The 13,802-nt window shown below is 40.6% G+C and overlaps 1 protein-coding gene across 2 annotated transcripts in view; it reads right to left on the bottom strand.

The window, feature by feature from the left end:
- Positions 1-12,602, bottom strand: part of GXYLT1 (glucoside xylosyltransferase 1) — a 60,471-nt gene extending 47,869 nt beyond the window's left edge. Inside the window, exons 1-2 of one of the 2 annotated variants that reach the window (XM_059185629.1) lie at positions 12,255-12,602; positions 1,365-1,457 (exon numbers count right to left, since the gene is read on the bottom strand). In XM_059185629.1, coding sequence (XP_059041612.1) covers positions 1,365-1,457; positions 12,255-12,475 — 314 coding nt within the window. In that variant the 5' untranslated portion in view covers positions 12,476-12,602. The remainder of the gene's footprint in view (positions 1-1,364; positions 1,458-12,254) is intronic. The other variant, XM_059185631.1, reaches the window with a different exon arrangement.
- Positions 12,603-13,802: the final 1,200 nt, after the last annotated feature.

Here is a 13,802-nt window from a genome sequence, read left to right as displayed (position 1 = left end):
TGGTGGCTGTCAATACTCTATTCATTAGCAAACTTTTATAACAATGAAAAGCTAGATATATAGAGCACAATATAGAATGCCAATTCTCCAAATTTACAAACAAGCTGAAGGACAAATATTATCTTTAAAAAAGTTAGTTTTTACAAGTTTGAATAATCTGATTTAACTAACTCATATTAGAATTTCAATCACCCAATCTTTTCCATAGCAATGAGATATAATTAAAATAATGGATTTCAATGACTCCTTCCTAGTTGTTCATGGTATGTATAATGTATCAGGAATACAAGAATATAAAAGTATATACTACTAATATGTATAAAGAACATAGTTCTTCCCACCTAAAATACTTTATCACCTGGCCTTGAGCCTGACTCATTTCCATGTTCCTCATGCAGTCACTCCCACCAGGAAGCCTTCCCTGAGGCCTTAAGATGATCCCATCTGATGACTCATTTGCTTCTCCCCTCATCACAGCTCTAACTTGTCACCCTCTATCTTTATCTCGGGGTTATTAGTGTGAAACTCCTACAGAATGCAAGCCCCAGAAAGATGGAGCCACATTAACAAGACTCAGAGTCTGGTCTAAGCACCTGGCACAGTACCTAGAAAATAGAATGAGTAGAATTAAAATTTAAATTAATGATAAAGACAGTAAAAATAAGTGGCTCTCAAAGAAATTTTACTGTTAGGAAGGGCATTTCAGGCTATTGCCTAAGTATCCCCTGCCACTATGTCAACGAGACAGTCTGATTGCCCTTTCCTATCATCACTTCTTTCATTGAAGGTGAGAGCAGAATCCAAGGCCTTCATTATCCAGAGCCATGTACAAAACCAATCTACTGAGTGACATACAAGCTCAATTAGCAATGTCATATCAATATTTGTCCCTTCATTAAACACTTATTTTTATCCTCTCATTCCTCAATATTCAATTTCTCTGACAATAACATAATCTGTCCTCAATTATCCCCAACCACCTACCAAAATGTTTTTTCAGCAGCTTTAAAGTAGATAAATGCCATATATATGTTTGTAAATGTCAAGGGAAATCTATCTTTACCACCTGTTTAACAGTTTCTTACTCAGTTACCTAAAATTATAACATAAATGCTAAAACAACAGTTTACCTTAATAACACCTAAAAACAAATTAGAGCATTTTATACACAGTATATACTAAAAATTAGTTATAACAACTATAATGCAGGATAAATAGAAAACCCAATCAGAAAATGAATTCCTTGCTTATAAGACAATACTAAATTACAGGATAACATTTTTGTGTCCTATTACAGTCAAAAACTTACTATGTACTATCTAATCTTACCTACACTGACCTACCAATTAAATTTAGGTGCCTACCTAAAAGCCGCTTCCCAAAAGCAGTTCATTCCACAAACATCAGAGGGCAGCATCCAATAGGGATTCCAGTAACACAGAGAGAAATCTTTACACCTAACAAGAGTAAGACAGAAATAAAGAGTCCTATGTAAGTATTTCAGTTTTAAAACTAACAAGAAATTTACTTAATAACATAACAACTTACTGTTCAATTTTACAGTAAAAAAAACTGCAAATCGAATTTTGTAAATTCAATATGGCTAAGGTAATTTGAGGAGTTTTGGAAATTTCTCCCTTATTCAAGGTATTATTTTAACAAGATTTAAAACTGTTAGGTAGAGGGTAGCTGGGTTATGGACATTGGGAAAGGTGTGTGCTATGGTGAGTGCTGTGAACTGTGTAAGACTGACGATTCATAGGGCACCTGCGTAGCTCAGTCATTAAGCGTCTGCCTTTGGCTAGGATCATGATCCCAGAGTTCTGGGATCAAGCCCCAGTCAGGGTCCCGGCTCCATAGGGAGCCTGCTTCTCCCTCTCCCACTCCCCCTGCTTGTGTTCCCTCTCTCCCTGTGTCTCTGTCAAATAAATAAATAAACACTTAAAAAAAAAAAAAAAAAACTGATGATTCACAAACCTGTACCCTGAAGCAAATAATACATTATATGTTAATAAATTTAAAAAAAAAAAAAAAAAAACCCTCTTAGGTAGCATATAGTACAGACTGAAAAACCACTTCCTAGTCAGGAACTCTCCAAACATATTAAAATTCCCTCCTCAGATGGCACAGAAAATATGGAAATACGTCTAAAATTTTCCTTTGTTACTATACAGATTCCCCTAAAATAAAATGCATTTCAGCCAAACAAAATATTTGCTTATCCTGGAGCAAAATTAAAATGCCACATATGCTGACTTTAGAAAAGGAAGAGAGGATCCCTGAAGGCTTTTAAATTAATCTTCAATCCAAACTAATCATATGATGTTTTAAACTGGGAGGGCCAGGGAGGAGAAAAGAAAAGAAAAAGAAAGCACACTGATATCCATGGCTCAGTTTCATTATGTACATTATCTTCGTTTCACTATATTATACAAACTAAAATGGAGGAAATCAGTGTAGTCTTTCCTCTTAGATTGTAGGTCTGAGCTCAGTAACCAGAGCCATAACACCTCATCTTACAGAAGTATGTTTTTCAATGTTACTACTTTTCAAAATAATAGTTAAGTTTGAAATTCACGGCAGTGAGGCCTCAAGACTAAAGCAGTTAAGTATGAAATCAGGGTAAGTCACTAAACCAGGTCACCTCATGTCCCCTCACCATGTAACTTTGTTTTCTCTTGCTATAGATTCAATTATATGTTACTGTTCTTACAGCAAAAGGTCTATGAAATTTCGTACTTGCAAAGATTTCTCTCACAAATGCCAACAGTCTAGGACAAAGTATCTCAAACTCAGGCCACACATGGAAATCACCCAGAGAGCCCCATACAACAACTATTATATCAGAATCTCTGAGAACTGGGTGGGGCCAAGATGGTTTTTAAAATGCTGCTTGGCCTGGGGGGCGGGGAGCTAGGTGACTCAGTCCTTAAGGGTCTGCCTTCTGCTTGGGTCTCATCCTGGGACCGAGGCCCACCTGCTCTGCTGGGAAGCCTGCTTCTTCCTCTCCCACTTCCCCTGCTTGTGTTCCCTCTCGCTGTCTATCAGATAAATAAATAAAATCTTTTAAAAAAATAAATAAAATAAAATGCTGGCTAGGGACGCCTGGGTGGCACACTAGGTTCAGTGTCCCGCTTCAGCTCAGGTCATGATCCCAGCGTCCTAGGATAGAGCCCCGTATGAGACTCCGCAGAGGGTCTCATTCTTCCTCTCCCTCTCCCTAGGCTTGTGCTCATGCTTGCTCTCTCTCAAAATCTTTAAATAAAATAAAAATAAAATGCTGCCTAAATAATTCTATATACTACTGATAAAAATCTACAAAGTCAGAATTTTAAAACTGATAGGAAAAAAAAATATTGTAATTTGGTTTATCTTTACATGGACACCATTTTCAAGCCCAGCATTAAAAAAGAAAGAAAGAAAGAAAGAAAGAAAGAAAGAAAATGTATGCAGACCAGCAAGATCAAGAAATGTTTGTCCCCTCTCAGGCATGGTTAAGTATTTTTTAAGTCTTGCATTTCCATACTAGAGACAGGCTCAGTGGTCGTGGTAAACCACTAACACAGTTCTTTTCAAATTCAAGAGCTTTCACATCCACTTAAGCCTCACAACAAACTTGTTCAAATAGAGATCTCCATCTTTCAGATACAGACGTTATCACAGCTTTCTTTCAACAAATCCACAATTTATTTATACTCAAAACCTACAGTGTACCTTTGTTCCAAGAAGGACAAAATTAATCTGGTTATTCCACCTCCTGCTGTCAAACCTTATAGCAATAGAAAATGGAAATGGAAAACGAAGTCTCAAGGAAAATTATTCCCTAATTAAATTCTTCCATAAAAATTATCCATTGAAATTATAAAGTAATACCATTTTCTGTCTCAACTTGCAGTCTTTAATCTCCCAGGCCTAAGCAACCACAACTCTTTTTAAAAAGAAAATCTTTTTTTTTTTTTTTTTTTAAGATTTTATTTATTTATTTGAAAGAGAGAGTGAGAGACAGCATGAGAGGGGAGAGGGTTAGAGCCAGAAGGAGACTCCCCGCTAAGCAAGGAGCCCAATGCAAGACTCAGTCCTGGGGCTCTGGGATCTATGACCTGAGCAGAAGGCAGATGCTTAAACAACAGAGCCACCCAGGAACCCCACAAATCTATCCTCTGTCTCTATAGATTGGCCTGTCACAAATACTTCACATAAGTGAAATTATACAATATGTGGTCTCTCGAGTGTGACTTCCTTCAGTCTGACCCTTGAATATATTTTCAAGTTTCATCTACTGTAGTATACTTCAGTACACTTCATTCCTTATCAGTACAATTCATTCGTTTTTATGCCCAAATAATGGATGGATATACCACATTTTGTTTAGTCATTCATTAGTTGATAGACATCTGGGTCATTTTCCACCTTTTGGCTATTATAAATAATGCTGCTATGAACCTCATTTACATTTTTTCTACAAATACATGTTTTCAATTCTCTTGCATATATATACCTATATACCCACAAGTGGAATTGCTAGAAACTATAGTTATTAATGTAGATGAAATTGCAGGGAAAAAGTCAAGTTTTACATAAGTTTCATAACCATAACTCAGTGTCAAAACATAGTTTGTTAAGAAGCAATGTTTTTCTTTCTGTCTTTAATGGAAATATAAAACATATGCACTACTGAGTACACATACCACTATTAAAAAAAATCATAGGGGCGCCTGGGTGGCTCAGTGCGTTGAGCCGCTGCCTTCGGCTCGGGTCATGATCTCAGGGTCCTGGGATCGAGTCCTGCATCGGGGTCTCTAATCAGCGGGGAGCCTGCTTCCTTCTCTCTCTCTCTGCCTGCCTCTCAGTGTACTTGAAAATTCTCTCTGTCAAATAAATAAATAAATAAATAAATCATAAAACACTGATGTGCTGCCGGCAAGAGGTAGCATAATTTAATGTTTCTTACTTCCCAAGCTTACATTCTCTCACTTATTAAAAAACAGTTTTTAAAAATTGACAGTAGTGGGGTGCCTGGGTGGCTCAGTGGGTTAAAGCCTCTGCCTTCCACTAAGGTCATGATCCCAGGGGCCCAGGATCGAGCCCTGCATCGGGCTCTCTGCTTAACGAGGAGCCTGCTTCCCCTCCGCCCCCCACCTGCCTCTCTGTTTACTTGTGATCTCTGTCTGTCAAATTAATTAATTAATTAATTAATTAATCTTTTTGAAAAATAAAATAAAGTAAAAACTGACAGTAGAAACTCCTTATGTACCAGTAACTGTTATCACAAGCAAAGATTAGGGGGAGAGAAGAAAAAAAAAAACTAGTCTGGAGCCAGAAAGCAACTGTACTTTTAGGCCAGAAAAAAATAAAGTTAAAAAATACTGGTAAAGATAGTTCTCCAAGTTCTGGTTATTAGCTGCTTTTGTTTTTATTCCTTAAAACTGCTGGAGGGGCAACTGGGTGGCTCAGTTGCTTAAGTGTCTGCCTTCAGCTGAGGCCATGATATCCAAAGTCCTGGGAGGGAGCCCTGCATCAGGCTCCCAGCTCAGGCTCCCTACTGAGGGAGTCTGCTTCTCCCTCTCCCTCTGGCCCTCCCCACCACCCAATCCCAATTCCCATCCCACCCTGGCTAGTACTCCCTCTCTCTCTCAAACAAATAGATTAAAAAAATTTTAAAAGAAAAAAAAACTATTATATATTAGAAATATACTACTACATTTAAAGAAGTAATTCTATCAAATAATTTTAATGGGGCAAAACTATAAGTTGAGCCTGGGTATGTCTTCCATAAACAATGACATCCAAAATCAATGAAGTCCATAAACACCAATCATCTTCACTGTGGAATAAATTAAAATAAAACTTTACTATGACTTATACTCAAATTTCATATGGCATAATGTTTCTAGTTCTAGATGACTTGTCTACAAAGTGATCAAAGGGTAGCACAAAGCATCTTATGGTGATAACACAGTTGTTTGTTATTTGTTATCACAAATATACATATGTGATAAAACTGCATGAAACTACATATACACATACCAAATACATGTAAAACTGGTAATATATGAATACAGCCTATGGGTTGTACAACCTCAATTTCTGGGGTTATAATATTGTACTAGATTGATACATATTTTAATTGTAGTAGTATTATTCTATGCTCATATAAAATCCTACTATTAGAAGAAACAGTGAATGATACAAGTGTGTCTCTGAAACTTCCTGTGAATTTATATTAATTTTAAAAAGTTAAAAAAAATTACCAAAAACAAAATTCCCCAAAATTTCAGTACTTAAAGAATTGAGATATTTCATGCTCAGGATTAAGCAGAGCATTTAACTATATAAATTCTCCACAGTAACAGTTCTCAAATTTGAAGTTTACTTAAATCTGGTTACAGACAGTCTTTTGTACTTTTAAATTAACTTGGAAAATGTACTTTTCATTTCAAAACACCTACTACAGTCATGAGGCTTTAGTGAAAACCATGCACAACTTTAAGTAAGGGATAAGTTTAGGCATATCCAGCAAAAGAATGTGGAAGTCTGAATCAAGTGTTGCAAGCCACCAGTGCAACCTCAAGGCACGGATACCTACACTGTGACTGTGGCAAGAAAACAAAGAAGCTCTCAACCACATTAAAGGAGAACATTCTCATGATACTGACAAATCAGCATTATTTGAAGACCACCTGTATCGGGGTCCCTCATTTTCAACTAAAAATTGTCTCCAGACAACATAATTTCTAGCTGTGTCAGGTCTTCATTTCTTTTTCTTAAATCTCTAAATTAATTAATACTTAGGGTAAAAAGGACTGCTTATACACAAAAGACAATGAACAATTACTTATCTATTTCAAAACTAACTATTCACATCATACCCAACTCCCTCCTCCAGGAAAAAGAAAAAAAACAAAACAAAACTGTATTAAAGATTTAAATGTTGAAAGAGTGGGAGGAAAAAACCCTCCAGTAGAAAGTTTTACTATGTATGACAAAGATTAAAATGGTAAAGAAAAAAACGCCCATCCGAATAAACAAAAATTTTAAACTTTATATGGTATACACAGGTAAGTTAATATGTGGGGGCAAGTATTTTCAACAGGCACAGATAATAACTTTAATGTATTAAAAGAGGATTTCTAAATCAAAAGTACACGTTCCTCTTTTATTAGCCTAATCAGCTTCCCCTCGAACATACAACAAAATAATTTTAATTACATAATTATTAGTCAGATTTGTGCTAAACACTTTACAACCATGTGAAGTATGATCCTCAGTGAACTAAAATACAAGTGCAGGGTACTGGTTTTACATAAGATGTCTCTACATGAACAAAGCAGAAATGAAGGTGGCTTTAGTAAGTAATTTGTTTTGCTATTCACTGCCTGAACTTCTCTCTTCAAAAATGACTTCAGGAAAGAGGAAAAGAAATATCTCTACTAAAAAGAGTAGTGTGAAAATAGTCAAACCTTTCTCAGCTACATTAGTGGTTCTCAGTCTCTGGTTTTGTAACACTAACCGGGGGCACATATCTAAAATATAGATTCCCAGACCCCACTAATAGGGCTGGTTTAAGCAAATCTGGACTCAGGCCTAAGGACAGGATTTTTCCCAGAGGTCAGAAATTGAAAAAAATTTATTTTGGGGCACCTGGGTGGCTCAGTGGGTTAAAGCCTCTGCCATAGGATCAGGTCATGATCCCAGGGTCCTGGGACAGAGCTCTGTATCGGGCTCTCTGCTCGGCAGGGAGCCTGCTTCCCTTCCTTCCTCTCTCTCTGCCTGCCTCTCCACCTACTTATGATCTCTGTCTGTCAAATAAATAAATAAAATCCTAAAAAAAAAATTTTTTTAATTCTTTTGATTAAAATTTAAAATGACTAAGGGGCCCCTGGGTGGCTCAGTTGGTTAAGCACCATATCCTGGGATTCAGCTTGAGTCCTGATCTCAATCAGATTGAGCCCTGCATCCCTAGATCTGTGCTGAGTGGGGAGTCTGCTTAGATATTCTCTCTGCCCCTTCCCCCAACTGCACACTCTATCTCTCTCACGTAAATAATTTTTTTAAGATTTATTTATTTGAGAAAGAGCACAAGCAGGGGGCGGGGCAGAGTGAGAAAGACAATACTCAAGCCGACTCCCAGGACTGACTGAATGAGGAGCCCAATGCAGAGCTCAATCCCAGGACCCCAGGATCATGTCCAGAAGCAAAGGCAGATGCTTAACTGAGTAACCCTGGCACCTAAATGAGTAAATCTTAAAAAATAATTTTTTTTTTAATTTAAATGATTGAAACTGTCACCATATGGCTACAGTTTTACTATGCTAGACACCATATTCAGTCATCCATTCAAGCTACTTCACTTCAATTCCCCAACCCAATATCATACTCTTACCTCTAATCTAACTTCTGAGGAAATGTATTCAAGGTTCACATAGCCAAACATGTAGTAAAGCTAAAGTCTGTCTCCAAAGCCGTAAACATGCTCAGTACCTCCTACTACTGTTCACAAGATCCAGCAGAAATGAGAACTCAATGGCCTCACCAGTGAGGGGACTTGACACACAAACAGCATGGTGGATCCAGAAATGGTTACCACTCAAATGCTTAGTAGTTTCTTGATTCCCCCACTTCACACCACCATACAGCTACAACAGGATGAAATGCTCATAATCACCATCAAGATTTATCAGTGAAATGTGACAATCATTCTGAGTAGCTAAAGTCATAAACAGTCTAACTTCTTCTACAGAAGTCCTGTATTTATATTGAGTAACTTAATAACAGTCTGTCCATGTGTAACAGCTTAAGACAGTTTCTCTATGTGGAAGAGCCACTGCCCAGCCAGTGGGAACATCTTTAAAGCATCATTCATCTCCAATACCAATCACATTATCCAGTCTACCACAAGCATATGCAAGTAACAAAGAGCCAGAGAATCAGAAATCACCATTCTTGAAAACACCGAGTAGTCCCTGGATGGACATGTGATTCAAACAAGTCCAATTAGAGCCTTTTCCTAGACATTTCATTTGAGATTAGAGAAGAAACACTGCAAAGATCCCATGAACAAAACCTGTCTACAGCGGAAGAGAGTTAAGAGAGTCCTAGTCCTGAAGGTACCTGGAGTTCCCCGGGAGAATTTTCCTTCCAATTTTGCTCCTGTCAACAACCCATATAAGCCATTTTAAATAAGTTTTGCTTAAGTCAATTTTGCTGGATTTTAATCACTGTCAATTTAGGATGCTATTTACAAATTAACTAAGGATAGTATTATCTACATATTACAGGTGAGAAAACTGAAGTAGAGAGCTGGTCAAGTTTTCACACAGAGAGAGGAAGAGAACAGGTTTGTCTGACTCTAAGACCTGCATATTTTCTAAATACCAAAATATAATGGATTCAAACAGGATACACTAATTAAGAGATTTTACTGAAAAGCTGCTCCTATCATTTTAGAAATTTTACTTTGAAAACTCACAAGGAATTTTCCAAGTAATTTACCGTCCTGGAATTCCATGCAATAGACACTTTCTATAAGATTTGACCAATAAAACATAGTGGGTATAACTAGATTCCATATTTTAAGTGAATGAGAAAAATAAGGTTTTTCAGGTAAGACTGCTTCAAAAAAAGGTAACAATGCAATGATAATCGAGCCCTACCAAAAAGGGAAGATGCTGCTTGCTTCATACCCCATTTGCCACCAAATAAACACTATGCAGAGTAGATTTTCATCACAGAAGCTTTACAGAAAAAGCCCCAAAGAATCAAAAGATACAATCCTGCTCCAATTATTGATGCCTTCTGGACCCTTCTCAAATGATTTATACATAGGAAGAGAAGTTAAAGACAGGTATCTTCTATATAGCCTGTGGTAGCCAAAAGAGTTGACCAAACTCTATGAGAAATCTTCAAAAATGTTATAAATAATATCTAAAATTGAGACTCCTAATGTCTTAAGAACTCTTCTGACCTTAATCAAATTGTAGAGTAAAAGTGTTAACAATCTAACTTTTCATGTTGTTCCTCTGCCCAAAGTTCTCATACAAGCATGAAATGTACTTCACCACATTTTTACCAAGCCTAAAACACCTTTAAAGTTACAGACATGCCTCATTAAAATGAGAAGTTATGCCACTCAGATGACCAGTAAATATACAGCTTTTTAGCTGACTTGGACACATCAAACTTGAAAATTCAGTAACAGCTCTATAGAAACATTTATTAAAACTAAGTGCTGGGGCAGCTGGCTGGCTAAGTCAGTTGACACACGACTCTTGATTTGGGGTTGTGAATTCCAGCCCCACCTTGGACATAGAGATTACTTTAAAAAAAAAAATTACTGAAGTTCTTATTCTATATCTCAAATAACTTTGTCCCAATCAGCTAGCCAAGTAAATACAGCTTACAAAAATCTGTCACAAAATAAAGTTTAAGTTTCTTTTTTTTTAAAGATTTTATTTTTTTTTATTTATTTGACAGAGAGAAATCACAAGTAGACAGAGAGGTAGGCAGAGAGAGAGAGAGAGGGAAGCAGGCTCCCCGCTGAGCAGAGAGCCCGATGCGGGCCTCGATCCCAGGACCCTGAGATCATGACCCCAGCCGAAGGCAGCGGCTCAACCCACTGAGCCACCCAGGCGCCCCTAAAGTATAAGTTTCCGAGACAAAAAAGCACTAACAACGAATGTCCCTCTACCAAACTGAAATCTCATAATCATCATAGTCCAGTTTCCTCCAAGGTTTTAAAATGTTGCTTCCTTACGATTCTACCCACTACAAAAATAATTTTTTCCATAATTTTAAACGCTTCCCAATCCATAAAAGACCATGAACAGCATTTTGTGAGCCTCATTATTCATGAGCTCATTCAGGTCGTCCGTCGCCGCCTTTCCCAGGGCAGATAAGAGCTGACAAACCTGACTGGAAGTAGTTCTGCTTTAATGAATGGAGGCCAGGATTCCTCTGACAAAAACATGACAGTCCAGCTTTCCCATTTGCTCCTATGCCCAAACGTCCTTCCCCTTTTATTGTGAAAACGACCATCAACTCTCAGAAGAATGTTAAAGAGCCGGCAGCTGACCTGCCCTCCCCCCCTATCAACCGCATACTTCCTGATACCAAAGCCGACTTTGCCTCTTAGTAAGGGAGCGCTCTGAGTCGTTCCCAAGGAGATGCCCACAAAAAAAGGAGCCTATTTTTCGAGGAAGTGCAAACGCTCGGATTTTGCTAAGCTCTCAGAATGCGCCGCATTCTTTTCTAAATCTCACGCAGATTCCAACTCTGGCAGTGATCTGTGCAAATCCACGCAAGGCACTATGCTGCCTTTTAGACACCGATTTTTTATTTTTTTTATTTTTTTATTTTTTTTTAAGATTTTATTAATTTATTTGACAGAGAGAAAGATCACAAGTAGGCGAAGAGTCAGGCAGAGAGAGAGGAGGAAGCAGGCTCCCGCTGAGCAGAGAGCCCGATGCGGGGCTCGATCCCAGGACCCTGAGATCATGACCTGAGCCGAAGGCAGCGGCTTAATCCACTGAGCCACCCAGGCGCCCCAAGACACCGATTTTTTAAAGAAAAATATCCATCCCATCCCACAGAACACGTGAGTGAACATGGTAAGCCTCGCTCCTTTCCTAACTTACAGTAAGTTTCAGAGCAGACCGATGTTTCCTACAGAAAAATGCAAAATACGCATAAAAGCTCTACCCAGATTTAATAAAAAACTAACAATGAACATTTGAGCGTTAACACACAAAAATTAGACGCCCCGTCCAGAAGAGGGGGGAAAATTGAACTAGGGCGCCAGCCTGATGTTTAAATATCTCAACTTAAACTCCATGGAAACAAGAGGGAATTCCCACTAGCCAGACAGCAAAAAGGCTTTTTTTGTGGGGCACCTTTTACTTTCAATGACTTCTGTAAGGGGGTGGGGGAGCAACTGTCAGTTAAAAGTTGAAAATTAATTTCTATCCGCTTTAAAAAGCGCATAAGGAATGGGCCAGAAGACAAACACAAAGAGCGTGGAGTGCTCTCGGGCTAGGCTCACCCCCCGGATGGAGGGGAAGGAGGGAAATGAGAGAAGGGGTCAGAGACGGCGGCAAAGAAGCGGGAGGCGCGGGCCGGGCGGCGGGAGGCGCGGGCCCGGCGGCGAGAGACGCCGGACAGACCGGCGAGCAGCCCGAGCCGGGCCGAGCCCCCGCGCCCCCGCCGCGCCCCTGGCCCCTGGCCCCGAACCCGGCCCCCTAACTGGGAACCGCCCGTACCTGTCCGAGCGGCCGGAATGAGCTGCGGGTCCCACGCTGCCCACCCCTCTCGCGCCGCCGCGTCCGCCGCCCGCGAGCCAGGAAGCCGCCGCGGCCTGCGGCTTCCCGCCACCTCCGCCCGCTCCTTCCTCCAGGGACACGGCGAGCTGGCTGAAGGCGTAGAGGAGCGAGCAGAAGCCGCAGGCCAGGCACAGCACCACGATGCGCAGATAGCGCCGCATCGCCCCAGCCCCGCGCCTCAGCCTTAGCAGCCGCCGCCACCTCCGCACCGCGCCCGCCGGGCGAACTGGAGCGTAGGGGTGCGCACAGCGCAGCCGCGGCCGCAACAAGTTCCTCCTCCGCCGCGGCCTCCAGCCCGCCCCGCCTTCCTCCTCTCCCTCCCTCCCTCAGCTCCTCCCTCCCTCCTCTCCTGGCCTCGCCCGCTAGCCTACTACCCGCCAGGAGCTCTGACACCGCCTCCGCCGGCGTGGGCCCCTCCCCGGAGCCCCCGCAGCAGGCGGACGCGCAGGCGCAGTGAGCGCGAGAGAGCAGTACTGGCCGGGGTGTGAGAGGAACGCCGAGGGAACGCGTCTGAACTCCCGGCGGCTCGGCACTGCCGAGGAGGGGTGTGGCGAAATGAACTGGGCGTTGGAGACCGCTGACCCAAATTCAAATTACGGTTCTTCCACATGGTAGTCTGTGACGTTGAGCAAGCTCAGTTCTCTGAGCATGTTTCTTCTCTAAAACGGAGATAGCATCCTCCTCATAGGCTGGTTGCAGAGAGTAAATTGCTTAACGCACGAAAAGCACCTTGCACCTGGAAGGCATTTGATTAATCAAGCCGTTTTTCAGTTCCGTGCTCCGCAGCAGGGACTTCCCCAGCCTCTGAGTTTCTGTAAGACTGTACGAGCCATTTCATCCAGGTATTGAATTACGTCGTAATGCTGCGGAGCAGGCGTATCTTGCCTCCTAACGAACTTGTTAAGGGCCTGTTCGACCGAGGCCGTCCCTGTTACATCTTTTTCGATCTTTTTGGCCTAATGTTCTCCCTAAAGCTTTCTCTTTAGCTTTCCATTTCTTCTCTCTTCAGCCGTATTTCCATTCCATTCATTTATTGAACATTCATAAAGCACCACTGTGTGCCAAGCACTACTTGAGTACTTTGGGGGTATTAAAGACACATCATTGGATATGGGGTGGGACAGTAAATAAGTACATAAATAAGTGGGACTTGTAAATAACTGTAAATAAGTAAATGAAGGACAATAAGTAAATAAGTGGGACTCTCAAGTACGCGAAATACCAGGACACAGACATTAGGATATATAAAAGCTTGTGAAGGTGTGGGCCAACACAAAAAGGAGTGATCAGTTTTACTGAGGTCACGGTCAAGAGGCACTTGGTGGTAAAAGAGTCATCAGGGTCTTGGCTGGGGGAAGAAAAGGAATTGCAGGCTGAGGGATCAATGAAACAGGTTCTTGTGTTTAGGGAACTGTGAGAAGTTTGATACAACCAGCTAAGTGAATGCAAGGGAGGGTGTGATGAGTGATAAGACTGGAAGTTGAAGGC

The sequence above is a fragment of the Mustela lutreola genome, chromosome 8, assembly GCF_030435805.1.
Source record: "Mustela lutreola isolate mMusLut2 chromosome 8, mMusLut2.pri, whole genome shotgun sequence".
Lineage (NCBI taxonomy): Eukaryota > Metazoa > Chordata > Mammalia > Carnivora > Mustelidae > Mustela > Mustela lutreola.
The sequence above is the reverse complement of the archived record's forward strand: the minus strand, read 5'-3'. Positions and strand labels throughout refer to the sequence as shown.